The sequence below is a fragment of the Vulpes vulpes genome, chromosome 5, assembly GCF_048418805.1.
Source record: "Vulpes vulpes isolate BD-2025 chromosome 5, VulVul3, whole genome shotgun sequence".
In the NCBI taxonomy this organism is placed as follows: Eukaryota; Metazoa; Chordata; class Mammalia; order Carnivora; family Canidae; genus Vulpes; species Vulpes vulpes.
In genome coordinates, this window is record NC_132784.1 from 102723777 (window position 1) to 102750818 (window position 27042).

General features: G+C 38.3%; 1 protein-coding gene across 1 annotated transcript in view; it reads right to left on the reverse strand.

Annotated features, from left to right (window-relative positions):
* The window catches only part of USH2A (usherin), a 684230-nt gene that overhangs the window by 377060 nt on the left and 280128 nt on the right, over positions 1–27042 (reverse strand). The window contains exons 28-31 of the mRNA XM_025991680.2: positions 24607–24810; positions 24399–24479; positions 21558–21752; positions 1890–2003 (exon numbers count right to left, since the gene is read on the reverse strand). Of these exons, the coding sequence (XP_025847465.2) occupies positions 1890–2003; positions 21558–21752; positions 24399–24479; positions 24607–24810 (594 nt within the window). The remainder of the gene's footprint in view (positions 1–1889; positions 2004–21557; positions 21753–24398; positions 24480–24606; positions 24811–27042) is intronic.

The window sequence follows — 27042 nt, forward strand, 5'->3', positions numbered from 1 at the left end:
TAAATCATGAAATAAACCTGAGGTCCCATGCATAACAATATTGCTGATTCTTGGGCAGCTTGTCAGTAATTGCTTTAGGAAAAGTACTAAATAACTGTCCTGAATTTATGAGAATTTGCATCAATGATGGATGAGGAATATTACATGAGCTCACTTGACGGATGCTTGAATTACTTCATCAAGGGTATTATTAGCCCATAATCTCCACTTGGGGCTGTGCCTGTTAAAGCAAATTGAACAGATGGAGTCCCTACCCTTGAGGAGCTTTAGATCTAAGGTGGACAATGCTGGTGAGGGTGGTTCATAATAGATACAAAAAACCCTACAGGTATCTATAAAAATAACCAGCAAGTAGAGAATGGATTGAATTAATTATATATGGAAACAATATTGTATATAAGGTCTTTAAAAAATAAAGTTCTGTTCATTTTCTGTAATGGTGAATAAATCGGAAGCATAGGAACTAAAAGTTTTAAGATATTGGCCCCAAATTCATCTTTGGTTTGGTATGCTGGCAGTAACTTTAAGAAAACGCTAGGAGTTGGGAATTCCTTAAATAATGAAGAGGGAATGGTGAACTGGACCAGTAGGAATCCCTCAGGGGTACATCTGTGAAGTAGGTTTGAAGGGTTCCAGGCAAAACCTGGACAGAGACGGTGGTGGGTATAGAGAAAATAAGGAAGCTTGCTCCATGCTGAGGCTGGTGGAAGTATTTGTAAAAGGACAAGATGATCACATGGCTCATGTGCCCCAGAGGAAGCAATGCCACCTCAAGAGAAGCAGTGCTTTTCTCTGCAGACTGGACTGAGAGAACCCTGAGAAAACATGGGTGATTGGTTACCAATAGTGTAATCCAGGTGAGGAGGCTCTGGTTGGGTCAAGTGCAAGGCACAAAGAATAAAAGGTCACCCGAAGGATTTCACAGACCCCTCTCTCCTGTTTCATCATATGGGTCATTGTCTTTCTCTTTTTATGTCTTCTGTGTGAGGAGTACTTGCTAAAGGATGTGCAAAAGGGAAGGGAAAAAGAGGGAGTCAGAAAGGGCAGATGGCTGGATGCTGAGGCAGAGAGACTGGCTGACTCTTCCCCCGAGGATCAAGCTTTTCAATCTCCTAAATAACTTGACAACTAGACAGTAGAAGGAATGTGTAATCCTTCTCATCCAGGAGAGAGAAATATGAAGTAACAATGCTTCAAATGTTTGGAGGGCTGTTATTTCTTGAAGTGATGTGTTCTGATGCTTGAGCAAAGCTTTCACTTTGGAGTGCTAAAATATTTTCTCTTTTTCACTGCCTTCTTAACGTATGCTTTCTGAAACATTAATTTATGCCAACAGTTTGTAAGTTCCAAGTACAACAAAAGTGAGACTTCAGTCAGAAGGAACCGAGCAGTGATTAATAATGCCTCAACCGGCATTTGGAGGCTCCATCATACTGAAATAATTGTTGCCTGTGCTGGTGTTTAGCAGTTCAAAGAGACCATGGAAATCAACCATTTGATTCTCAATTTCATACTGTGCCGTACAATCAATTCTTTTTAGTCAGACTGTCTCTAGATTTACTTCTGAGCCATAGTAAAATGAGGAAGCTTTCATTAATCTTTCAGATGCTTCATATTAATGACAAGGCTCTTGCATGAACAATGTAACAGCAATTAAAAAGCCCATTAATCTGCATTACAGCTATTAAAGATGCATGTCATTAAAGGGTATGGAGTTTGATTCATTTTCGCACCCCCCCAAAAAATGGAGCAATTATGGCCTGGCAATGCACTTTGTCATCAAATTAGGTTGGGGTTTTCCAGCAAATGGCCTTGCAGCATTTAGCTCTTCTCCTATTTTATTATTCATAACTGAAATGTGGAAGTCAAGACCTTTGAAATTACTTTACCTTCTTGTGGAGTAGAGATGTTCAATGCATGTGAGCTCTCAGTACAGCCAGCCAAAGTGCAAGCAGTTAGGGTTACTGCATAGTTTTTGAAGGGTAGCAAGCCTGTCAATATGCCTATAATAAAAGGGGAAAAAAAGGAGGTTTGCATGTTTACTGTAAGCAGCTATAAAGAGCAGAGTGTGTGTGTGTGTGTGTGTGCACGTGAGAGAGAGAGATGTAGAGACACAGACACACACAAAAAATATGCCTCTATAATTCTTTTTCCTGCCTGTGTACTGATTACAGAACGGAGTGACTAGTGAAACAAATTGTGAGACGAACTTATTGTTAAAACAACTTGAAACAGCATTTTCCCAAATGTGCTCCTCAGAACATTAGTGCCCTGAGATGTTCCCCTGTAAAAATGGGTTTCCATACATAGTTCGTGAAGCAGAGCACAGAGTATCTGATAGTTAAGATGCATATTATCCAATTCTAGGATTCTAGACCTCCTGCAGAATAAAACTATCCAATTTTCTCTAACCCAGCATTTTTCAACCTTATTCAACTACCGTCCTTTTTACATAGCATCTATTAACACACTTTAGGAAATGCTAATCCCAAGAGTGGCTTCATTACTTTAGCGGTAGGATACACGTATACAAACTATTTGTTCATGTTACAACTAACAAATATGCAAATCAACATAGTTGAACAATTAGCAAATTAGATAATTATGCTTTTGTGCTTCTACTTGCAAAATTATTAGTTTATTTAATTAAGACACCTGTCTTAAACAGAAGTGGTGCACACGGAAGTGTTGAATTAACCTGGCTTGGTGGCGAATATATAAGATTTGTTCGGCAATTAAAAGTACCTGTAGAAATGAAAGCACATTTTGTTTACTGATGTTCATAATCAAGGCGGAAGCTCTTTATTTATTTAATCCTGGGAATTAAAGAGGTATCAAAAACATATTTGCGTATTTGCGCACCATCATTTTTCACCGTGGACATTCTTCAGAGTTGCCTTTAATCCTAACCACCTAGATTGTCATCATTCTTACAAAAAAAGATGGTCCCAGTCATGGTAACCCTTTATTGCATAAACCTTCAATAGCCTAGAGAATGTATTATTGTTTAAATGTGCGAATATTTCTGACAGTTTGCACCATTCAAACACAAAATTTAACAAATATGTTTTCCTATTTCCTCTCCCCGATAGAAAATTTTCAAAAATCAAAGGAGCAAAGAGCACGATGAGGCAAAGAACATAGCATGATCTGCTTTGGCACCTGAGGTCACATGGGAGGTATCAAAGCAGAATGTGTCCTCAGTCCCCAGTGATGGCTTCAAGTCTTCATTTCAACAGTTCCCCAGGCATTGCCCTGGACCCCTGATCCCCTCTCTGCTGCACCTGGCACCATCCTCTTAACTCATGGCCAAAGAACACAGCAAGCCAGTGACCCAACACACATACACATAAGACTCTGTCATGCCAAATTCAGCAGCCCCTAATCTCGAATCCACCTCATGTCCCAACCTTCTGCTCTCCTTCATTCCTGCCACGCAAGGTGACTGTCACTTCTTCTTGAAATTCCCAGACCATGACTGGTATTCCAAGTTCATTTTCTTTTAAGAAGGTATTTCTCCTTCCACAAAACATCTTAAGAGAAAGTGTACATCGCCACCTATGCATCCTCATCATGTGGTGGTAAAGTGGTCAAGAGAACAGACACAGGCCATATTGCCTGGGTTCAAATGCCAGTTCCGCTACTGATTTGTTGTATGGCTTTGGGCAAGTTGTTCAGATCTCTGTGCCTTAGTTTCCTTATCTATAAATAGGTAATAACAATACCTGTCTTGAAGAAGAGGTCTCAGTTCTCATCTGTGAGATGAGGATGATACAGTCCTTATCCCATAGTCTTACTATCAAGATTGAGTGAGTTTAGGAGTATAGATTGCTCAACGCAGAGTTATGTAAGGAGAGAGCTCTAGCACAGGCTGTCAGTTCAAGCTGTTATTATTGCAATCCAATTTCCTGCCTGCATTGTGCAACGAAATCCTGATTTTTGTCTTTTGAAGATCACTAGTAATCTCTATCAGATCAAGTAACCCTCCCTCAAATCTTCATCTTCCCTCTATTACTGGAATTTGACTCTCTGAGCTTTCTCTGTGCCATTGAGTTGTTTTCCTCTGCTCCAGAGAGCACTTTTCTTTCCTCAACCTGATTGGCTCAGCTTCCCTTCACAGTCCTTTGAATACCTTTTGTTTTATAGGGTTGGGTCTTCAAGCTTCTTATTCTAAACACTTACCTTTGTTAGCTCATCAAGCCCCATCTTTCCTTTGTATCTACAGACTTCACAACTCCCCTCAGCTCTGGTTCTGCCTCTCTACATGCAGATCATATATCCCACATGGATGTCCCACTAGCATTTCATTCTCAATATGCTCTAATCCAGACATGACAGCCTAAACTATTTCTTGAGCTTTGTTTTCCCATTTCTTTTTTTTTTTAATTTTTTTATTTATTTATGATAGTCACACACACAGAGAGAGTGAGAGGCAGAGACACACGCAGAGGGAGAAGCAGGCTCCATGCACCGGGAGCCCGATGTGGGATTCGATCCCGGGTCCCCAGGATCGCGCCCTGGGCCAAAGGCAGGCGCCAAACCGCTGCGCCACCCAGGGATCCCTGTTTTCCCATTTCTTAATATTTCACCATAATCCCTAAAGTCCAGACTCAAATCTAAGGTAACCTTATGAGATATGTTCTAGCCATTTTATCCTTGAAAATATTTGGTTATTTGTCACATCTTCTCATTGCCAAGTTTGAACCTACTGCAAGAGTCTAAAATAAGACAACGGGCATGTCTGAATGAGTATAATGCCATAGTAACAAGACATGAAACAGCCCCCAGAAAATGACTTTTAATCCTACAGGAAACAAGAAAAACATGTTGGGATATAAGATTAGCTTCCTTTGTTTATCACTTAAGCTATATGACATATGTGTAAAGCATTGTGTCTTAGGGATGGTCATGATTTAGTTGGGGCAGAGGAATACTATGTCCAAAGAGACACAGTGGTTATACACATACAGGTTGGTGCTCTGAAATCTCTAATATGCAGATGCCTAATATAACCAGGTAATACTATCATTGAGAAACATTGTGAAAGTAGTTCCATTATCTTACAGTTTTGAAAACTGACCTCACAAAATACCCTACCCTAAGACATTATTCCTTTCCAAATCATGGTGGAAGTACAATGTCGGAATTATAAGTTAGCAAGAAAGGTTTAAACGTAGACTTTAAGAAGGATCATGTCAAAGCATATACAGAATTCACATTCACTAAATGGCCCTTAGTGTTTTATTTAACCTCTCTTGCCTTCACTAAAGGAGTTACTTTGTCTGTATATGCATATTATGAAATTCCTTTGCTAAATTTTCCCCCCTTAAACCTTAAGGATCTTAAAAAACAGGGAATACTCTTAAAACTTGCTTTTTTCAGCTTTGTGCTTTGGTAGAGAAGTTGGCCAAATTGTATTTCATAGAAAAATCCTGAGATTCTTAAAGAAAGAAGCTGGAGAGAAACTAGATCATCTTTTAGGCCATTCATCAAAGTGTTCACATTTCCCATTTTAAGGCAGGTGAAACAATAATAAACACTGAGAAATGAGAGTGGCAAAATAGAAAAAAAAAAAGAAGAAGAAAAAGAAAGCTGATGTTTTGGTTCTTGCCAACTTCAAATCCCAGGTGGAAAGTTTTGGATGGTTTGTAAATCACACTTTCAAAAAATGTGCTGCACTTTCTGAGGCTGAAGTGGTATTTATTTCCTATTTTCAGTGGGGATCTTGCTCATAATGTTTTGTCTCAAAGACAAAGTTTATCAAAACATTGGAATAATTTTTTTCCCCAAATGTAAATCAGTAATATCCACTTCAAAAAGAAGAGTGGTGTAATGATTCAGCATTTTCTATTGTCAGGTTATGGTGAGGGGTTGGGAGGGCTGGTCAACCAAGTCATTGCCCCTAATTCAGAACAAAATCATCCTGTTGTCTGGGACATGTGGTTTACATCTTGTTTCTCAGTATGGAGAGGGTATGAGAATGGATTGAAGTTGATGGTTACAAGTTCTGCTGTTACCAAAGAAAAGGAGTAAGTATGCTCTCTCAATTCTAACTCAGATAGCTTTTCTTGGATATATCCATAGAGACCATTGAGTGACTGGCCTAATGGCCGTACTTCAAGCATCAGAATGTTACTTAGATTATACACTCTCTAGGAAAAAAAAAAGTAGTACTACTAGGACAATATATCATCATCAAAATTATTTATCATTTCTTCTTCTCTATGCTTCTGGGAGAGGTGTGATAGAACACATTTGATCTTTACAAAGTTTCTAATCTAAGAAAATATTAGAGCTTGAAGGTTCCTAATGGTAGTACTACATAGATTAATACATAAAGCAGAATGCTTGCATATATGCAAGCAGACAAGGGCATTTATAAAATCTGGACATCCTAGCCCAATGTGATAGGAGATCTATGTTTAATTAAAGACTAAGAAAAAGGATAGTCATTGAAAGTACTTTTCAGTATTATATTAAAAAGAATACTGAAAAATATATAGCGGGACATATTTGCAAAGGAATCCTAGGCAGAAAAATTCGGCATATATTCTGCATCCATAGAAAACCCAATAAGAGTGGGGTAATCTCCCTTTATGACACCTGGGGTATTTATAATAAAAAAGTACATCCTGACAGTGAGAAATTTTGAGATTGGCTGGGATATGAGTTTCCTTCTTTGAGAGACATCACAGAAGAGCCTTTTTTTTTCCTTTGAATTTTAGACTGCCCCTACCTCTAGGCCAGCCAGATGACCTCTCAAAATCCCTTTCAGCCACAAAACTCTGTGAAATCAGAAAATGGTCCCAACCATGTCAGGAAACCTGCCAGTCTCTTTTGATAATGGAAGAGGATGAGCTGAAAAAACATTCAATAAGCATAAAGTAAGCATTATTGATGTCTTAAAAGTGTTAGTATCCCATGAAACACAGGAGTGTTGGTAACCAGATTAAAATCATTGGCACCAGCAGGACCAGATCTCTCACTGCGAAGCGATAATGCATTTTGCATTAATGCTTAACATTGAGAAATCCTGACATGCCACACCAAGGGAGCCTGAAGTAAAGTAAGTTTATTCCCTTCGAATTGCAGTCCTGTGGGCCTTGGTGCATGCAGAAAGCCCAAGCTGAAAGAATAGGGACAGGGACTTCATTTCCGGGAATAAAGCACATCACAGTAGAACATTTAAGAGTCCTGGTGTATATGAATCCAAACTCTGTGCTCTGAGGATTTCCACCTAGCAGAGGGCAAGAGCCTTATCCAGGAGAACCTTGAAATTTAAAAGTCCCTCAAAATGATTTGGGGGAGCTCCTTGAATGCAAAGGACATGTCCCTTCACTTCTTTACATGTCCTATTTTCCAGCAGCTCTTACAATGGTTTACCAAAGTTGGCACTTTGATGCTTGATGGAAAAACGAAGACTTTCCATCTGCTCAGAGCCACTCAGCTGTCCCCCTCCCTATAAGAGACTCCCACTCTCATTCGATCCAGTCCAGGGAATGGGCAAATAACAGACGTTGTTTCTTTTGACCAACGATGATTAGCTCCAACACTTTCCTTTGCTCCAGCCTCAAGTTTCAAAGGAGCCAAAGAGAAATCTCAGTCATTGGAGGCAGCGGCCTACCTAAGAGAAAGTCATTGTGGAGCTGACCCCAGCTGTGCAAGCTTTTTTTTTTTTTTAATTTAAATATTTTATTTATTTATTCATGAGAGAGAGAGAGACAGGCAGAGGGAGAAGCAGGCTCCATGCAGGGAGCCTGATGGGGGACTTGATCCTGGGACCCCAGGATCACACCCTGGGCCAATGGCAGGTGCTAAACTGCTGAGCCACCCAGGGATCCCCTGTGCAAGCTTTTGAGCCTCTAACAGAACTCTGTGTGCTGAGAAGCAGGAAGACGACGAAAGAAGAGCCAGCTGTGACGTTGCCATTTCACGATGAACTCTTCTGACTAGATGCAGACAAGTATAAATGCTTTGGCTGGAAACCAGGCCTGAGACACAAAGCAAAATGGCATCATCCTTTTTTTAAGCCAAACACCTTTGGAGGAGGTTAAAAAAAAAAAAAAAAGCCCATTTCTATTTACATACTTGAGCAGACTCCTCCCCCCCCCCACCCCCAGCTGCCAACCTAGGTGTTTGGCTGGCATCCACTGTAATCTGTTCTCCTTCATTATGTTAATCTGTGGGCGGAAAGATTTCTGTCATCTTCGAATCGCTTGTACAGCAATGGTAAACACCTTGCCCTGTCTGTAATTGGACAGGTGTCTGCATTGATGTCACCCAGCTTTTAATTCAATTAAAGAACTGGCTGCTCTGCTCTCATTACCCACTCATTTCTGTTGCACTTTTAGTCTGGCAGGGAGATCTGCACACAGCAATTGCCTACCCCGAGACCAAAGTCGGTGGTCCCCTCACAAAGATCATGCACAATATTTCAAATGGACTCTAACAATCCAGGAGTATTTTCATGTCAGCGAAGGCATTTGAAATCATACACACACTCCCTCTTGCCCTCACTCTGTTCCCCTCCCTCCCTCCCTCTCTCTCCCTTTAAATTCTATGTTATCTAAACAGTGTCTTCTCCCTACTAGCCAGTAATTAGGAGCAGTCCAGCAAACAGAAAAGCTGTTTCTAGCTTCTTCTCCCCAGGGCTTCTCTTCATCTCAAGAGAACTCATCAGAGTACAATGCTCTTATTATTTGCTGGCATTTCACATTTGGATCAAGAAAGTGAGGGTGGGCAAGAGCAAGGCATTTATTAAGAGGGCCATCTGGTAAGGGATACCACACAGGCAGGGCTGCTACTGCTACCTGGAGACATAACGCAAGAACCCACCTTTTAAAACAAAACCAGCCAGAGGAAGGAAAGCAGAAGAGAGGGAGACCGTCCTGGTGTAAGATTCGGCTGCTACGCCGATAAATTCTAATTTTTAAGTATACATTCCAGAATAAGTTTTGGGCTGCAAACCAACCCAGTGCATGAATTAAAGAGAGTAAATCAATCCAACATGCCATGCTTTCTGCCCACTTAAAGGAACCTCTGAAAATAAATTAAAGTTCTAACACAGACATTTTGACACAGTGACCCCATGAAACTGAATAATGACATTTGTTAAATATGGATGAAAATTTAATGGTCTAACAGAGATCTGGAAACACACCCAGGATGCTTCTCCTCTGGTTCTTAATAGCCTGCAAAGGTGGCAATTTGTTGTTGTTGCATTTTCCGGTAATATTTGAAATGAAGATAAGGATCTCTAATAATTGTAAAATGAAAGTCAATTTTCCTATGGACCAAAAAGTGGAACAGTAAACATCCTTACCCCAAACCTAAGGTAATCCCTTAAAAACTCTAAATCATTTTTTTTTACATTTAATTTCTTTCAAATGGCCTTTCTGATCTTGTTTCAAACTTCTAGTCAGGATTAGAAAATCATATACTTTCGATCAAAAAACTAAACAGATTTTGATGCTTCCAAATAGGAAAGAAATTTTAATCTTTTATTTTCTTTATGAAATATAGGATCTAATCCTAGTCTTTGAGAATGGTTTACACAGGGATTTTAATTGACCTCAAACTGTTACCCAGTTAAGATTCTTCCAGCAGACTTACATCTAGCCTCAAATTTTTAATCAATGCCTTTATGGAAAGAACTATAGTTTCTATCATTTTCATTTTAATTCCACAATAGGTTTGAAGCCATCCACTCATGTTAGCTCTTCATCTGACCTCAGGGGCCAACACTGGGAATTATTAGGACTCTCCAAGAAAATACTGGATTCAAATAACTAGGGAGGCAGGCAATGAGACAGGGGTAAAGAAAAGAGAAATGAAAGTCACTGCTCATAGATGGGAGCCCTAGGTCCCCTACTATTATCCCATTGCTTGAACAGGGCTGCTGTAGGGCAGAGTGTAGAAAGGGTAGAAAGGGTAGAAAGGGTTGCTCAAGTCCAACAGCAGAGCTGAGATTAGAACCTATGTCTTCTGCCTCCAAGATTATCCTTCTTGCTATTTGACCAAAACCTTTGTTCTACAGGATTTTTAAAAAGGGTTGAAATAATGTCCCTAAGAAGAACAGCACACTTTTTGTAGCAGATTACTTAAAATTACACCTTAAAATTTGTTAAAAGGTTCAAATGCATTGCTAAATCCTACTGTGTTTAAACAAGAAGTAGCATACTCATCCCCCCAAATGAGCAAGTGTGTATGACTATAATATTCCCTTATAAGAACAACTGATTCATAAGATTTCTTGTATTGATGCATGTGTGTACATGTGTGCTTTTGAGTACAACATGAGACATGGAGATACACACACACACACACACACACACACACAAAGTGTTTGATTAGTTCCAAATGCAGTATGAATATAAAATGGTCAGAAGGTAGAAAACAGAAAAATTGGGGGTGACTGTTCTTTTTCTTTATTAAATCTGATCGGTAACCTTGAAGTATTTCTATCAACTACTATGGTATCATAACATGGCTAGCTGATTATCACCATGCAGCAAAATTTATATGTCGCCATCATTTTTAAGCATGGTACATGTTACCAATAAGAAATCCGCATCCTGCAGTGCAGATTCTTATTTCATAAAAGAAAATGAATAACTTGTATAAAGGTCTCTTTGAAGATTTCACAATGTGCAAGTAGTTCAGGCGCATTATGTATTCAGGAGAGTTAGACAAAGCTATTAACTCATCAACACTGCATTACCTAATGAAATTCTTCTACATTAGCTAAGCAAGAACATTACATCATTTCTATTTTTACTATTTATGTCACAGGCCATATTTTTGTCCTGTGAATTTTTTCAGACCATTTCTTTCAAGATTTGCATTTAAAGAAATAGTTTGTAATAAACTACAAATATGGAATATTAATTTATGAGGCACTATAAAAATGGCAGACTTCCTCAAAATTCATCTTTTAAGAATACCATCAAAATGGATTTTTAAAATCTGCTTCTGAAGTTTGCCTGTTGTGGCAGAGACCACTAAGTACCCTCTTATTACATATTTTCGTTTCTTTCTAAAGTAAAATACAAAGATAGCTGGACAAGTGGCCATTTTGAATAAGGACAACATTTCTTAGCAGCTAACTACTATCCCCATGTGACTATGAACTTAGTTCACAGACTTTTTAAATTCATAGACTTAAATTCATAGTCACACGACTATACCAATATACACACAAGTATACAGAGTGGAGGAATAATTTCTGAAGTATGTCTTTGAAGTGAATGTGCATATCCTTTCTGAACCATCCCTCCTTCCTGCCTGCTGGATGGAAAGCAGACTGGATTGCTGAAGCTCATGCAGCCACCTTGGGCCATGAGGCAGCAGTCCAGTCCCTAGGATGGCATAAGAAAAAGTTGGAAGTGTATGGGTCCCTGTGAACATCCCTACATTGACTAACTGTGGACACCTATTACTAGAAAAAATAAAAACTTAATCTTGTCTAAGTCACTGTTATTTGGATCCTTTCAGTGAAACTAAATAGAAATAAAAACTCATCTTTATTATCTTTCCCCATAAAACCTTTGATTTTTAAAAAATGTAATATTCTACTTTAGAGACCACATTGTGACAGTATAAAAGCAGCTTCCTTGGTATTTGTAGTTTAGCACAACAAAGAATATTAAGAAAAAACAATAATAAAAGCATATTGTAAAGGTAGGAAATAGGGCTAGCTTAGAATGGAGTAGATAATGCTTTTGTTTTTAATAAATGAATATTTTCTGTTCTGTGTAATTATCAGCATTATAGTAATACAGGCTTCCATTATTTTTAATTGCAAATTATAGCACTTGAGTTCCATTATGAGGTATAAGTTTGGAAACTAATTTTTAAATTCTATTTACTCTACCAACAGTTTTTTCTCCATCGGGAATATGTATTTTAAGTTCCAAATATATGTTTAACTTGTGATAATTCTGTATATTATTACATAAAATTAGAGAACTACCGCACTGATGAGACTTTAGTAAGAACCACTAGTTCAATACTCCACTCAGCAGAATAAAACAATATTAACATTTCATTAACTACAGAAGTAGTAGCAGAAAGCTGCATTTGTTCATTTGTCTAATTCTTCATCAGTTAAGAAAAATGTACTGATCGTCTACCTTGAGAAAGATACCGAGCAAGACTTAAACATAAAATATGATACTTGACCTGGGGAGCTTATTGTCTAATGAAGAAATAACAAGATAACACGTGTGCACAAAGCACATCCATAGGCAGTCTTAACAGTTTTGAAGTAACAGTTCCTAGCTGAATAGAAAAAGAAACATTGAAGTTTTTTAAGATTTAACTAACTAATTAATTGATTGATTAGAGAGACAGAGAGAGAGAGTACAAGAGAGCATAAGCAGAGGGAGCAGCAGAGGAAGAAGGAGAAGCACACTCCCCACTAAGCAGGGAGCAGGATGCAGGGCTCAATCCCAGGACCCTGGGATCATGATCTGAGCCGAAGGCAGATGTTTAACCCACTGAGCCACCCAGGTGCCCTGAAGCTTTTATTACAATCATTTGTCTACAGGTTTCTCAGATTCTCAGATAACTATAATGGTTTATATTATATAAACTTACATATATAACATATACGAATGTGTGCATACACATATACATTCATGCACAACCGCAGAAAGAGTAGCATCACCCTTATTGAAGGGCCAATGGCTGGGGTTAAGTTCCAAAGTCAGGCATAAGGCAAAATCGCTTATGATTTAAATTCTCCTTGACAGCTCCTTGTATGGTCCATAAAGTACAGTGCATTTGGTTTTGTGTATGCCTCTAACTTTTCATTAATCAAGGATTCCCTAGGGCTCTTGGGTCTTCATTCTTTTTGTAGGGACCCCAACAATGAGTTTTACTTTTTTTGTCAATGATTGGGAAAACCCTAAAATTATTTGCACATTCTTCCCGGATAACAGATACTGGCAATTTCAGGATTGGATAGCATCCTTTGCCTGTGACATTATTTTAAAAGGTTTTGTTTTTCATCTGTAGTTAAATGTTTGTAACTTAAGTACATGTAGACTAGATTCTGCTATAAGGTTACAATTATATTTCCTACGCTGACTTGCATTGGAATCTTTTTTTCACTAAACCCCATGGGCATCTTGAAATTTAGAACTTGTTGTTGATCTGTTTTCCTATTTCTTATACAAATAGTGAGCTTGTGCCTTTCTACTGGACACCTGGGGATGGTATAGGGGTGGCCTTGCTAGAAACTCAGAATCTCACATCATCTCCATATCAACTGAATCAGTCTGAATTTTACCAAGATCTCTTGTAATTCTCACTTCTTTCCCTTGGGCAACATTCAGAGGTACTGCCCCTAAGTTTCAGAGGATCAGAGACCCTACCAACCCTGCCTCTATTTCTCCACTCACCCTCAGTATTATTCTGCCTGCAAAGCTAACACACCTGGTACAAGAGGCAGGAGAAAACAAAGCAGGGATAAATTCAAACCCAGCAGGTGAAAAATGATATCTTCTCAGCTGACCATTCTTCCTCCTTGTTTCATGTTCCTAAATATATAATCCCCAGACCTTCTTCAAGAGAATCAATTGAACACTCCAGTTGATAGTAATGCAGATTTACAAACCCTAGCTCAAATATACAGACCCTTGTGTGGGAGACCCAAGAATCTGTATTTTATAAGCAACCCAGAAATCACTTTATGACCAAAAGAGTTAAGAATCACTAGTTTTTACTACCAAGATACAGAAGAGAAAGAAAAACGAAAAGCAGATCTTTAGTATGCAACCCAATTTCTTTAAGTAGAAGATTAGAGTCTATTGTATATGAGGACTGAACCAATTTTAGTACAAAAGCTATAATATGAGTTGCATTATAAATTAAAATGTCTTTCATTTATTTTTCTACATAAATTTAGACTCATTTGGGTAATCCGAGAGGTTATCGGTTCTTCTGCTCAACTACAGTGAATAATAAATATCATTAATTATTATTATTTATTATTATAAGCAAGGAATATATAACTCCTAGGCTTTAGCTCAATGCAACAATGAAACCAAGAAAATATTTTTTGTGCATCAATTATAGCCCTAGCACTATGCCAAATTCTATCCCAATTATGCAGATAAGTTTATATGTTTAATATCTTAAGGGAAAAAATATTGTATATGTGCAAATTCTTGAATCCACTCATTCTTGACATAATTTCAAATCAAATTGTGAAGTCACTTTCTGAGCAGCCCTTGGTTTGAAGGGAAATGCCAGGACTGTCTCTCTGGGAAGCAACTTCGCATGTTAACAGGGCTGGAGGGAAAATCAGCAAAGGCTACCAGAGTTAATTGGAGCCCTTTGCAACAAGTCTAAAGATACACTGGAGTGATAACTGCAGGGCTTTCTACCCTGAGGCTCCAGCTGAGGAAATGAACTTTCAAGAACTCCCCGCTCTGAACCCTGGCCTTGAGAGGGCACAGAATCCAGACCCTGCAGCCCAAAGGGGCCCATTTGCTCCTGAGCGGGGCTGTTAACCCTTGGACTCTCCACAGCTACTGGGATTTATCTCATTTAATCCACTGGTAGCCAAATTCATGAATGGTAAATACTGTGCCCCACTATTCTATTCTTCCTCTGCTTAGTTAATATTCATTTTTTCCCTTTTGCTTTCTGCATTTTGTGTGATCATAATTTTCTACTTCCTCCCAATACTCAGACACTCAATTTTTGTTGTCCCATGATTTTCCTTTGCTAATTTTATCTACTTCATTTTCATATTTTTTCATTTTTATATAGATATTTATCCTTTTTTGTCCTACATTTTCAAGTTTCAGGTGGGAGGTCAAAGTGGCTATAAGCATTTCTGGGTAAAACTGAGACTTGCTCACAGTGTCAAACGCCTCCCTTTCAACAGTGTTTCCCATTGCTGGCTGTACAACAGAATTTTCTGCAGACACTAAAGATATAGATGCCCAGGCTGCACTCTAAACTAAAAAATCAGACTCTTTGTAGCTGGAGCCTGGGCATCAGGATTTTGTTAAATCTCCCTAGGTAGTTCAGTGTGCACTCATGGTTGAGAACCACAGCCTTACAAGAATACCAATGAAATGACCAAAGATTTAGAAATAGCTGGAAGGGCTCCAGGCAAACACAAATGGACTACTGGAGTAAGAGCCCAGGGCAAACTGAACCCGCAGCTGGGCACAGAATGCCCACAGCTTCTCAGAACTCCTCATTCACCAAACACTGGGGAGAAAGGTGTTGAGATTCATATATTGCTGTGAGTCTACTGCAATTTTTACCACAACTGACCTGGCATGATCCCAGTGAAGGTTTTTTATCAACAGAAACCAAATGCCTAGTCAGGTGATTTGAAAATTATTTAATTTTCCTGAGTGAACACTGAAGCTGAAGGTAAATTTAGGGATGGAGCAAATGAACTATGGACGTGGGAGCTGGGGATGCATTTGGCCAACGAGAAGAATATCTGTGACTCAAAAGGAAGAGAGCATAGAACTCCAAGTACATACAGACTATTATGCTCTGGGGGAGACTGAATTCAGGAAACCTGTAAAATTTTTAAATCCTCAGTTTCATGCTATTAATATGATCTAAAAGAACTTGGAGTCCATGACGCCAGAGATGGAAGGTAAGTAGTAAAAAACAGTAGTAAAGATGAAAACTGAGAATACTGGGAGGTAGGCAGAAATCCAGGTGAATTGGATGAAATGAGGAACAAATGCAAATCATAGAAAAGATTGAAATAGAAAAATTTAAAAATCACCTTAGAAAGTTCAAAGAGCAGAATCAATCATGAAAAATCAGAAAATGAAAAGGGAATGAATTACTAAGTCATAACCTAGAATTATAAGAATTAATTCGTTGAACACTCACTATGTGCCTGTTTCTGAGCAAAATATTCCATACAGACAATTCATTTTTTTTTATATTCACAATTCCATAACAGGTTTTTACATTCAGTTTATAGGTAAGAATATGGGATTCTTATATAGGGATATGTTTTTCAACGTGCCTGGGATCCTCATCAGCTATCATCAGCTAACAAGTGACATAGCTGGAATTTGAACCTTACTGACTTGACTCTGCAAGCTGTGTATTGGACCGCAAAAATGGAACAAACTGGGAAAAATTAGATATGTTGAAAACTGCTCTTTCTTACCAGAAGAAACAATGATATATACAACAGCAAACTTTCCAAGCCAAGGAAGGACCCAAGTCTGAAGAATAAAAGAGCTTGCTCTATAACAGAAAGAAATACATGAAAAGACACCAACACATTTTATAATAACTTAATTGGTTAAGAACCCTGTGTAAACCAATACAGCTAAATTACTTTGGGCATCCAGTATCGACATTGCCTCAAAAAAAAAAAAAAAAAAAAAACCATTTTAACAACCAAAAGTAAACATTAAAATCTCACCAAAGTCACTTCAGAAATGCTAAAGGGGGGATTAATTTAAGGTCAATTACAAAATTGGTCGTGATCTACTTCGCTTATGTTCCTGCTCAGTACCCTGTTATCTCAACCAAATCACAAAGCAGCTTCCACTATGCAATCACCACACCCCTCACATCTCCAGCAAATCCAGCTCTCTGGCTTCACTTCCTTACTCCCACCACATTTTCTAGTATTACTTTCTCTTTACCTTTAAATGCTCCATAATCTTTAAGATTACCTCCTACATATGTCTGTGTCTGTGGATTTTCAAACCCCTTGAAAGAAAGAAGTTAAAGAATTCGTAGTCCACACAGGCAAGAATAAAAAAAACTAAAAGAATAGTTTTTAAAAGTATTAAAAATAACAAAAGTGGAAAGCATGAAATATGATGGTAGAAATAAGGGCAATTATATAAATTATAAAAATAAATATGAATAAGTTAAACTGCCAATTCAATTTCAAATTGAAGAGAAAACTAAATCAAATGAGATTCTATTTATAGAGATATACCTAAAATGATTTTGAACATTAAAAATATGAATAATGAATGTAAAGTAATAAGAAAAACACACTGAAAAAGCAAGTTTCCAAAAGAGAAATTAACAAAATTACATTAGTAGTTGAGACTTTTCCTTAGTTTCAATACAGATTGGGTATGTAAAAATAAGTAATAATTGGTCAATAGTTCTCTAATTTTATTTTCTCATACACCATTCACATGATTGATATGACCTATAGTAATATCCAATAATAAATATATTGTACTGGTTTTCATTGTAGGGGGTTATTTCCTTCCATAGGAATATCCTTCAGAATCTTAGGAGAAGCTAGTATAATTCATAAAGCCTCTCTGTCCCCTCTTTCTGATGTGATTTAACTTCAAATTTAGAATTACTAATTCAGAGAACATGTATATTATCAATATGGCATATACAATAAAAACAAATATTAGTCTACCTTGAATGGAGATATTTTCAAATCGCTCACAGAAAATTAACAAAAAATTTTTTTGAAATACTATGTTAACTACAGAAAACTATTTTTTTAATAAAATGAAAATAAAAAGAAAAGAAAAATGAGAAATGAGGGTTGCAACATATAAGGCAAACATAAGTATAATATTCTTCATATGTAAAGAGATATTTTAAGTCAATGAGAAAAATATGAGTCTTCCAATAGAAAAATTGACAATGAAACTTGCTAGGAATGTCATAAAAGAAATACAAATGACCAGTAAATACTGAAAATACTTAATGTCTCTAGTAACCGAGCCAAATAAAAAACATATTCTGCTATATTTTGAGAAATTACAAAGTTGTTTGTAAACTCTAAAACTTGTTCAGCTGAGATGAAATGAAATGTACCCTCTTGTATTGTGCTTACTCCGGTAAGTATATTTTGTACAGCCTTTTTGGCATATAATTTGGTAGTATACAAATAATTATCCTTTGTTGAGAAATTATTATACGTTAAGCATTGTGCCACACACCTTAAAAATACCTGATAGCTAACATTTATACACTGCAATCCATGTATCAAGTGCTGTTGTGTGTTCTTTACATATACACAGATTCATTTGATCCTGACAGCTAAGCTACAAAGTAGGTAGTTATTTCATTCCCATTTGATTTATAGGGAATCAGAAACACACAGGTGTTAACTGATTTGTACAAGTTTCCAAAGCTAAAAAGCATTATAGCTAGAATATCATAACACTTAATATTTTTAATATTCTCCCAAGATAAATATTATTATTATCTCTTTCATAGGTTAAGACATTAAAGAAAGGTCCAAGAGGACACATAAGTTCCCCAAATTCAGGGACATGAGGTAGCCAAGTTTTGTATCAATGTCTGCTTGACTTCAAAGTCCAAGAGTGTATAATATTTTTTTTGAGTGTATAATATTTTAAAAGGCTTTGACTCAGTTGTTCCATTTTGAGATATTCATCTTACCATTATTATTGAGAATTCCTTCAAAGACTTATATGCGGACTTTAAAAAAATCATATTAATTATAAAAGCAAAAGTTGGAAGTCCAGAAAATGATGAGACTCTAAGACAAACCGAGATTTGGACAGAGACAGTGGAAAGCAACTGAAGGATTCTGAAGAGAAAGCACGATGTCTGGTTGCTTTCTGGAATGGACTTACAGCTAGGTTAGTGGGAAAGAGGATCACAGTTGTCTAGGTAAGAGATTGGAGTGGTTTGGCTTGGGACAGTAGATACGGGGAAAGATAGCTGAATTTAACACATAATTTGGAAAATCGGTCAATAAACATGGATAGGAGGCATGAAGAGAATGTGAAAAGTTGAACAAAATTCTCAAGCTTGATTAGCTGGATGTCTGCAGGTGTCATTTATTGACACTGGTTATGCAGGAGAACAGGAGTTCAGGTTTGGATATGGTCAGTTCAGATTATGAGATTGGATATGGTCAGAGATTATGAGACGTCTGTTAGAAATGTCCATCTTTCCAAATGCCCATTGAATATAGACATTTGGAGATCTAGGTGGGATGTGGACTGAGGAGTGAGTACCATCTATACGGTATTTGATGCTGGGAATTGATGAGGTTCCTGGAACAAGACTGTAGAAAAACAGAAAGAGAGTGAAAGATTCCAGGTCTAAACTCTGAGGTTCTCCAAAATGTAGAGTCAAGCTTCAGAAAGATAAGGAAAGGAAACCAAATAAAGGGGCTGAGAACTGGGAGGTAAACAGCAGGGTCATTGAAGCAAAGAAATATTTCAAGAAACAATAAGAAGTTTACTATGCCGAATGATGTTGAGCAGTCAAGATCAAGACTTTAGTGTTCTTTACATAGGTAAATAGGGAAGTGAAGAAATGGGAGCAACATCCACAAATATTCTTGCTAGAAGCAAGTTTGGGAAGAGGAGAGAGGGAGCCATAGGAGGGAAGGAATCTAGATAAAAGGAAGGTTTTTAATCATTGGTTCAAGTCTGTTTGTTTATGTTTAACAATATGAGTCGATAGAATTTGAATGATCCTGGGAAGAATCCATGTGGGCAGTGGTTCTCCCAACTTTGGCATACATCAGAATCAGATGAGGAGGGCTTATCAAAACAAGGATTACAGGGCGGCCTGGGTGGCTCAGTGGTTTAGTGCCTGCCTTCGGCCCAGGGCGTGATCCTGAAGACCCGCGATCAGGTCCCGCATCGGTCTCCCCGCATGGAGCCTGCTTCTCCCTCCTCCTGTGTCTCTGCCTCTCTCTCTCTCTCTCTGTCTATTATAAATAAATAAATCTTTAAAAAAATATTAAAATAAATAAAGAAATAAAACAAGGATTGCTGAGCTCTGCCTCCATAGTTACTGATCCAACATGTGTGGGTGGACTGGAGAATTTGCATTAACAATGAGGTCTCAGGTTATGCCATTGATGCTGGTCCCAGAGCCATAGCTTGTGAGCCATTATCATGGAGAGAGATATTAAAATATGATTGGGAGGGGGGCATCTGGGTAGCTCAGTGGTTGAGCATTTCTCTTTGGCTCAGGTCGTGATCCCAGAGTTCTGGAATTGAGTCCCTATTGCCTATGTCTCTGCCCCTTTCTCTGTATCTCTCATGCATAAATAAAGAAAATATTTTAAAAATATATGATTGGGAGGGAGAGAAGCTATCAATCACATCTCTGAAAAGGCAGGAAGAGTCGGAGGTCCAGAGGACTTTTGAAGATTTTATTTTTTATAGAATAATGAAAGCTTTGTACAAACAGGAAGGAAAAGAAAAAAAAACGTAAAAATTAAAGATAATAATGATGGCAAATACCTCTAATGTGCCAAAAAGAATTTTAAATGACATAGCAAGCATTAATGCATTTCACCCCTAATAACAACCCTATCACTCAGAAAAATACAATTAATATATATGTTTGCTAGTAAGAGAGTGACAGAAATCCTATATGTTGGATTCTGTTTCTTCTCTGGTGTCTAAGATGATCTAATGTGAGACCATCAGCTGAGTGGGAGGAGGAAGGGAGGTTAGCATTTAGATAGTTTGGAAAAATCTAAAATATTTAATGAGGAGGATAGGAGAAGGAGCTTATTATAGAAATACGGTACAGTTGGCATCATTACTGAGTGCCCATTTGAAAATGAGGACTGAGAATTTGTAGTGACAAACTGCTCATTTTTTCCCGGCTCACTTAGCTCTAATGTGCAGCCTGGGCAAAGGCAAACAATGGGCTTAATCGGGTTGGCTTTCATCAGGTGGGTAAAATAAGGAAGAAGGAACTGGAAGATGGGAAATTTTGTTTAATTGGTTATAGATTTGGGTGGTAGTTTCTAAGGAATCTAAAGAACGATGAAAAGACTAGATGGGGTTGACTAACAGACATCAAAAAGTAATAAAATCCATATAATTTTTCAAGTTATAAAATTCTTTGACAGGAAAATTTTTTTCTATCAAATTTGTTGACGCATTTTACTTTTTTTGGTCAAAGGCTTAATAAATCTGACTCTGCATTTAAATGTGCTTTAACATTTCATGAAGCTGAAAACTGCTGTCTTACTACATGTGCACATGTTTGAGTATGGGACACACGTGCAATGTGTACGAGCACATTCCCCTGCAATCGTTCTGCATGGCATGGCGCCCTGTGAGAAATTGATTCACTGGGTTGCCAGTCAAACTGCTGGTGCTCTCATACTCCCCTACCTTGGACATAATTAGGTTTAATCAACAATTTTCCAATAAATAATGGTGCTGTGAACTTGGGCTAGTCCCAAAGAGTACATTTTTGCATGGTGAAATGGGTAAGCTGGTCCTGTAGGTATACCTAGGACCCCGACATGAGGCATATGGGGTGTTTAAGGGCTAGAGCAACCTGTCCCCTTATCTTTTGGGAGAGAGAGGGTCTCAACCTTGTGATGAAGCTCTCCATAAGAGCCCATTAACATTATAGAATCATCCTCTTCCTCCTAGGCAGATATAAGCTTCCATCTCTTATATCAAGGTGGCTCTTGCTGTTTTTAATCAGGCAAAAATATAGGAATAGCTCATTTTTGAAAAAAAAAAAACCTTAAAGAATGTTTTCATTTAGAATCAAAACAAACAAAAAAATATATGAATACAGTCTGCTCCCTGAGGAATCACCTTTACCTGTGAGGGTGCTGGTATTGAAAAACTCAGACGTGGCTGAGGGCCTGCGGGGTGAATGGGGGTCATCCTCACTGTAGGCTCGCAGAACGTACTTCTCAATTACTCCTCTCACCACAACGGGTTCGTCCCAGGTCACCTCAATGCTATCTCCGTTTACGCTGCGGACTCTTGAGGGAGTTGGCACACTTTGTGGAGCTGTGAAAGAATAAAAGAGAAAACAGGGAAAATGGCCGTTCTCAGAAGACTCTTGCTCCTATTCTTCACTTTTAATGGCCGCAGTAAATCAGACTCAACCATTAGCATAAATACAATTTATTAGAGTTGTAACTTTTCAGCATTGATTTAATATGACTGCACATCTTGAGCCATTCAGTTTAAGCGATATTTCAAAACCATCAAAACTCCATTGACATAACGTTCTTTCAAGTCTAGTCCAGGTTTTCCAAAAACATTTAATGTACCAGACATGTTTTAAACATCACTCATAAAGGAGGAGGTGGATGGTAGGCAGATAACAAGTTCAAACAATATAATGATGTACCCCTTTGAAGCGAGATAATTAGACTGTTATTATACATAGTGGTTTGACACTTTTATATCTTCAGTGTATTAGCCAAAAAATATCACAAATGTGATTGGATTGTACTTGAACGTCTGATCTAATTTTCCAAATTCAATTGTTTTTTCAAATTAATTTCGAAAAAGCGAAGTTCTCCCAGATATGATATACAGGATACATTCCTAATTGCATTTCAGGGGGTAGAGGAACTGGCGCCCTTGAGATCATACAAAATCACTTTTCAGAGATACTCTCTTCAGAGCAGCTCAGAAATAACACAGAATGAGGAAGTTTAAAGGAATCGCAAAACCTCACTCACAAGCTGAGTTCCCTAATTTTAAAAATCCATAACCTTTAACTATTTATTAGATATTTCCACCGTTCTGATCAGTAACAACTTCATCACAGCCGACTGCTCTGGGAACACTGAGAAAAACCCAAGGAACTCCATGGCAGGATGATGGATGAGAGGCCGGCTCTCGTTGCCCGTGGACTCCTGAGCCCTGTCGATGGAGGATCACTCTGGTTTTCCCACATCAAATATCCTCCTTCTCTGACTTTACTGTTCAGACCAATAAAATAGGACAGCTTCAAGGGAAACAAAGTGAACACAGAGTGGGGGGAGACGTCCAGAGGCCGAGAACCACTGTCTGTGCTGTTAAAACACCACGGGCGCCTATGGAAAGCCCACAGGCCACGCAATCAAGATGCAAGCAAAGGGACAACGGGAGTGATGTTGATTTTATTAGTTCTGAAATGTGGTACAGGGCAAAGTACAGTGCCGTCTAACAGATGGCCTTCTCATAAGGGACAGAGCAAAACTGACTCAAAAATAATTAAATAGTGCAATTATTCTCCCACCCTTGGGAGCATGTAGCTGCTCAGTGTTGTGGTCAGATTGTAAATATGAATTTATGGCATAAGACTTTGTGGTCAGATCATTGCTATAAATTCAGGGCTCTATTTGCATACTTTCTCGGTGGTACTCAAAACGGGCACTCTTTAGCTAGGGAAGCAATGCACTTTCCAGACACCTATTTACATTGCTGACTTAGACTAAAAGCAAGCTTTAGAGGGTATTTGTTAATCAAGTCGAGGAGGCGAAATAGGGGCAGAGGATGTGCCAGTGACAAATGAATATTTTATATCACAGCTTTTTCCAAGTTCTGAAGTTGAAAAGGATTTTAAGGGACCGTTCGGCTCATTGTCTCTCCTGTAAATAGATGACAATTTAAAACATCCTTGGAAAGTGTCAGCTTGTCCACTTCTGGAAAATCTGTAGGCAAAGAGCTTTGAAAAACCATTCTTAGCGGCCCATCTCTGTGTTTAGTTATCTTAGATTAAGAAGATTTCTCAAAAGTTGTCTGTGTTAGTAGCCCCTGGTTAATAGTAAGTATGAGAGGGTATCTTGGTGAAAAACACACCTTTAGATAAGCGACCTGCTAAGGGTAAATTGCCTTCAAGAGACATAAATGATAGTCCTACGATATGTATTTGACCAATGTTTGACCCCAAACGGCAAAAGGCTACTGATTCGCAAAACTTCTCATGATGAATGGCTTCTTGTGAGGGTATCACGTGAAAAGATGTTGTGGTCACTATGAGAAGTACAGAGCACTTATAATTTCAGTTGTCTGAGATTCAATCTAATATAGTCTATCTCATGGTCTTTCCCCCCTCCTCCAATTCAAGAAATTTAGACCAATCAACAATTTCTATCCTGGGAGAGTCATTCTAAGATCCTAATAGTCACCACCATGGCAAACATCTGCCATGATGTCATAAAAGACACATCTGCTTCCAACCAGGGTACAGGTTTTAAATGTACCCTCTGTGGGAGACAGGCTAGAAGGTGCCACCCCCACCCAATGGTAATCAATCCTGACATTAGCTTCTTGGGTCCTATGCAATCTGTAAAGGTTTTATATATATATAAATATATATAAATATTCCTATAGACACAAGCCTATCAAATCCTTAAGACAACTTGAGCCTCCTTCCTTCTGCATTTGAAGACGAAAGAATCAAGCCTGAGTGAACCCTTACTGAATAACTGAGAAGTCAAAACACCAACCTACTAAGCACTTTAACCATTAACTGTAACCTCCTAAGCATTTTACCCACTGACATTTGCAAACCAAGGCATGCTCTGCCATAAGATTACAGACACACTGCTTGCTTCAAGGTACTACAGTCTTTTCTTTTTCCTACATGCATGAATATGTATGCACATACATGGGCATGTGTGTGCACATAGACATTTTAAGAGAAATAAGATTTACCTGCTCCTGGTGTGCGGCCCCGACTCCAATCGCTGTGTACAGAACCTCCTTCGTGTGAGGCTACCACTCGATACAGGTATTCTTACGTGGAAATAAGCAGCAGAAAGATTAAAATATTACTCATATAGACTAGCAGTGGGCTGGCAGGGAGGGAAGAGGCGACAAGTGGGAGACATGTAACATTTAATTTAGAGCACCTCCACATTACCTGTAAAAGGCTGGAGACCACTCTCGTAAACACTCTGCTCTTTTCCCTGGTAAACCAGGATGGAGTCATTTCCCCTGCAGTTAACAACGCTGTCAGTTGATAGGCATCCATCCAGATTGACTCTGACAGCACTGCTGGACACAGATGCCAAGTTAACGACAGCACCCCGTGCAAATTTAACATCCTTCATGCAACCACCGAAACCTAGCAAATAGTAAGGGATTAATATCACATAAAAGGCTTGAGTCATTAATTACCAGTCATTTCTGTCCTCTGCAGTACTACGTTTTGATGAGGCATGGGGGTTGCTGTAGATACAATTTTTAAACTTTTGAGTCTCATTTGGGGAGATCCTTTATGCTTCCTTCTGCTTTTTACCAGGCTGAGTTGTCACGAAGAGGTATTATATTTATGTTATCTTGAAAAAATATATAAGGTGATCATTATAATTCAGCTGGATTATATGCAATTGAAAGTATTTTGTATACTTCTTTAGGCCCACATTTTTTCATTCTGCTTATTCTTATGAAATACAATTTAGGCAATTAGACATTATGGTAGAGGGGTAGCCATATGTCCCTCAATTCTGGAAAATTCAGTCACCTATATAAGTCATTGTTTTAGTGCCAAAAATAATATTTGAAGGGGCACAATTATTCAACAAGCTCACTGGGGGAAAATACCCTTTGAGGGTTATTATGCAAGACAGCAGGAGGGAGGATATAGTTTCAAAATACACTGGTATCTGGAGATACTGACATGAATTATGTTAGAATCATTTTCTGAGTTGTAGAACTAAGTCCTGCTTAAATCAGCCTACAGAGGAGCTATCCCTATGCTCTACCATTTTCACCGAGTTCCATAATATTGACAATACACAATGATCACGGTCTTGTGTTCACATTAGCATGACAGGAAGCAAATCCCCTTCAGGTAATGGCAGCATCTGAGATTTCTCAGAATGCATATTTTACCCAGTTGACTTTAGAACCACCACAGTGCAGCACAGTTCCGGGGAGTTCACCAGGAAATGTGGAAGAAATAGATGAGGAGTTTGCACTGCTCTTTTGTTAGACGACCAGAGGTCATCCAGTCAACCAGGAAGTAGTGGTGGCTTTAGATTACATGCTATTTTGTATAAACAGTGATCCGCTCAATGAGCGTTGGCAGCGCTCTGCACAGGAAACTGCACACAATTGTAAAAGAAGAGACAGACTGAGTTGAGATAGTGTGCACACACACTCTTTCTGAACAGAATACTGTCAACTTTGAAAGGCTCAAACACAGGTTGAGCTCTTTTCAAGAGTAAAGCACATCAGCAGGAAGAGAAAATAAAACATAATGCAATGCCTAACAGGAAAATAAGCTAATAGTAACAACGAGCAAATTGTTCTCTTCAGCATTTATATGATGTCTTATTATGTCTTCTAACACATTAAGTTGCAGCCTATTTCCTTTCAAAATATCTTTGCTTGTATTCACATTCCTTTAGGCCCCACTGATCAGTACTGCTCGTCTATCTTGAACACATAAGTTGGGTAAGTTGAAATGAAAGCAATGAAGCTCAGTATAAAAGCATATGCTTGAAAATTCAGAAGTTAGGGATTCTGATTTCTTTACCAGCAGCAATTTCCTGACAGCTTGGAGTTCAGTTACCTAACTTCTCCATACTTAAATTTTCATAACAACGAAGTGTGAACAGTAGAAAGGCGGCTTTGGCAAACATCTGAACGTTGTTACAAGAAAAGCTCCATTATTGTGTAAAGGGCACAGAGCCTCAGATTTGCAAGATGGAAAAGAGTCTTCCAGAGATGGATGGTGCTGATGGTTGCACAGCAATGTAATTATACTTAATGCCACTGAACTGTACACTCAATGGCTAAGATGGTAAATTTTATGTATATTTCACTAATTCTAAAAATTTTTAATAAAAAAAAGAAATGACTTAAAAATTAATTCATGGGGTGAAATTTTAGATTTGGGAAAGGTCACAGAGGTGCTCTTCCTTCATTCTGGAGATAAAGAGAAAGGTCCAGAGAATCATCGGATACGGTTTCTAAGTATTAATCTTCCTTAGGAAGTAGTACTCTGACCTCAGGCCTTGGAGGTAAAGAATCCTGGGCTCTAGTGTGTGGTCCTCACTCTGCTATCTTAGCGCAGACAGAGAGTTTTGTCCAATTAAGTCACCATTCTTCCAACTCTGCACCACCAGAATAATTTCCACCAGACATATTCTTCAATCACCTTCAAACTTTGGGTGGGGTGTTAGGACAGGAGGAGGGGAAAGGGCCTGTCTGTGGGAGAAATAGAGATGCCTCCTTTGCTTGCTTTGAAGAATCAAAAATGACTCCCCACCTCAAGGCGCCTGAATAACTAAAAGGTGGCCCAGAACTCCATGCTGATGAATCAGAAAAACAGTAGCCCTTCTGAGAGAGG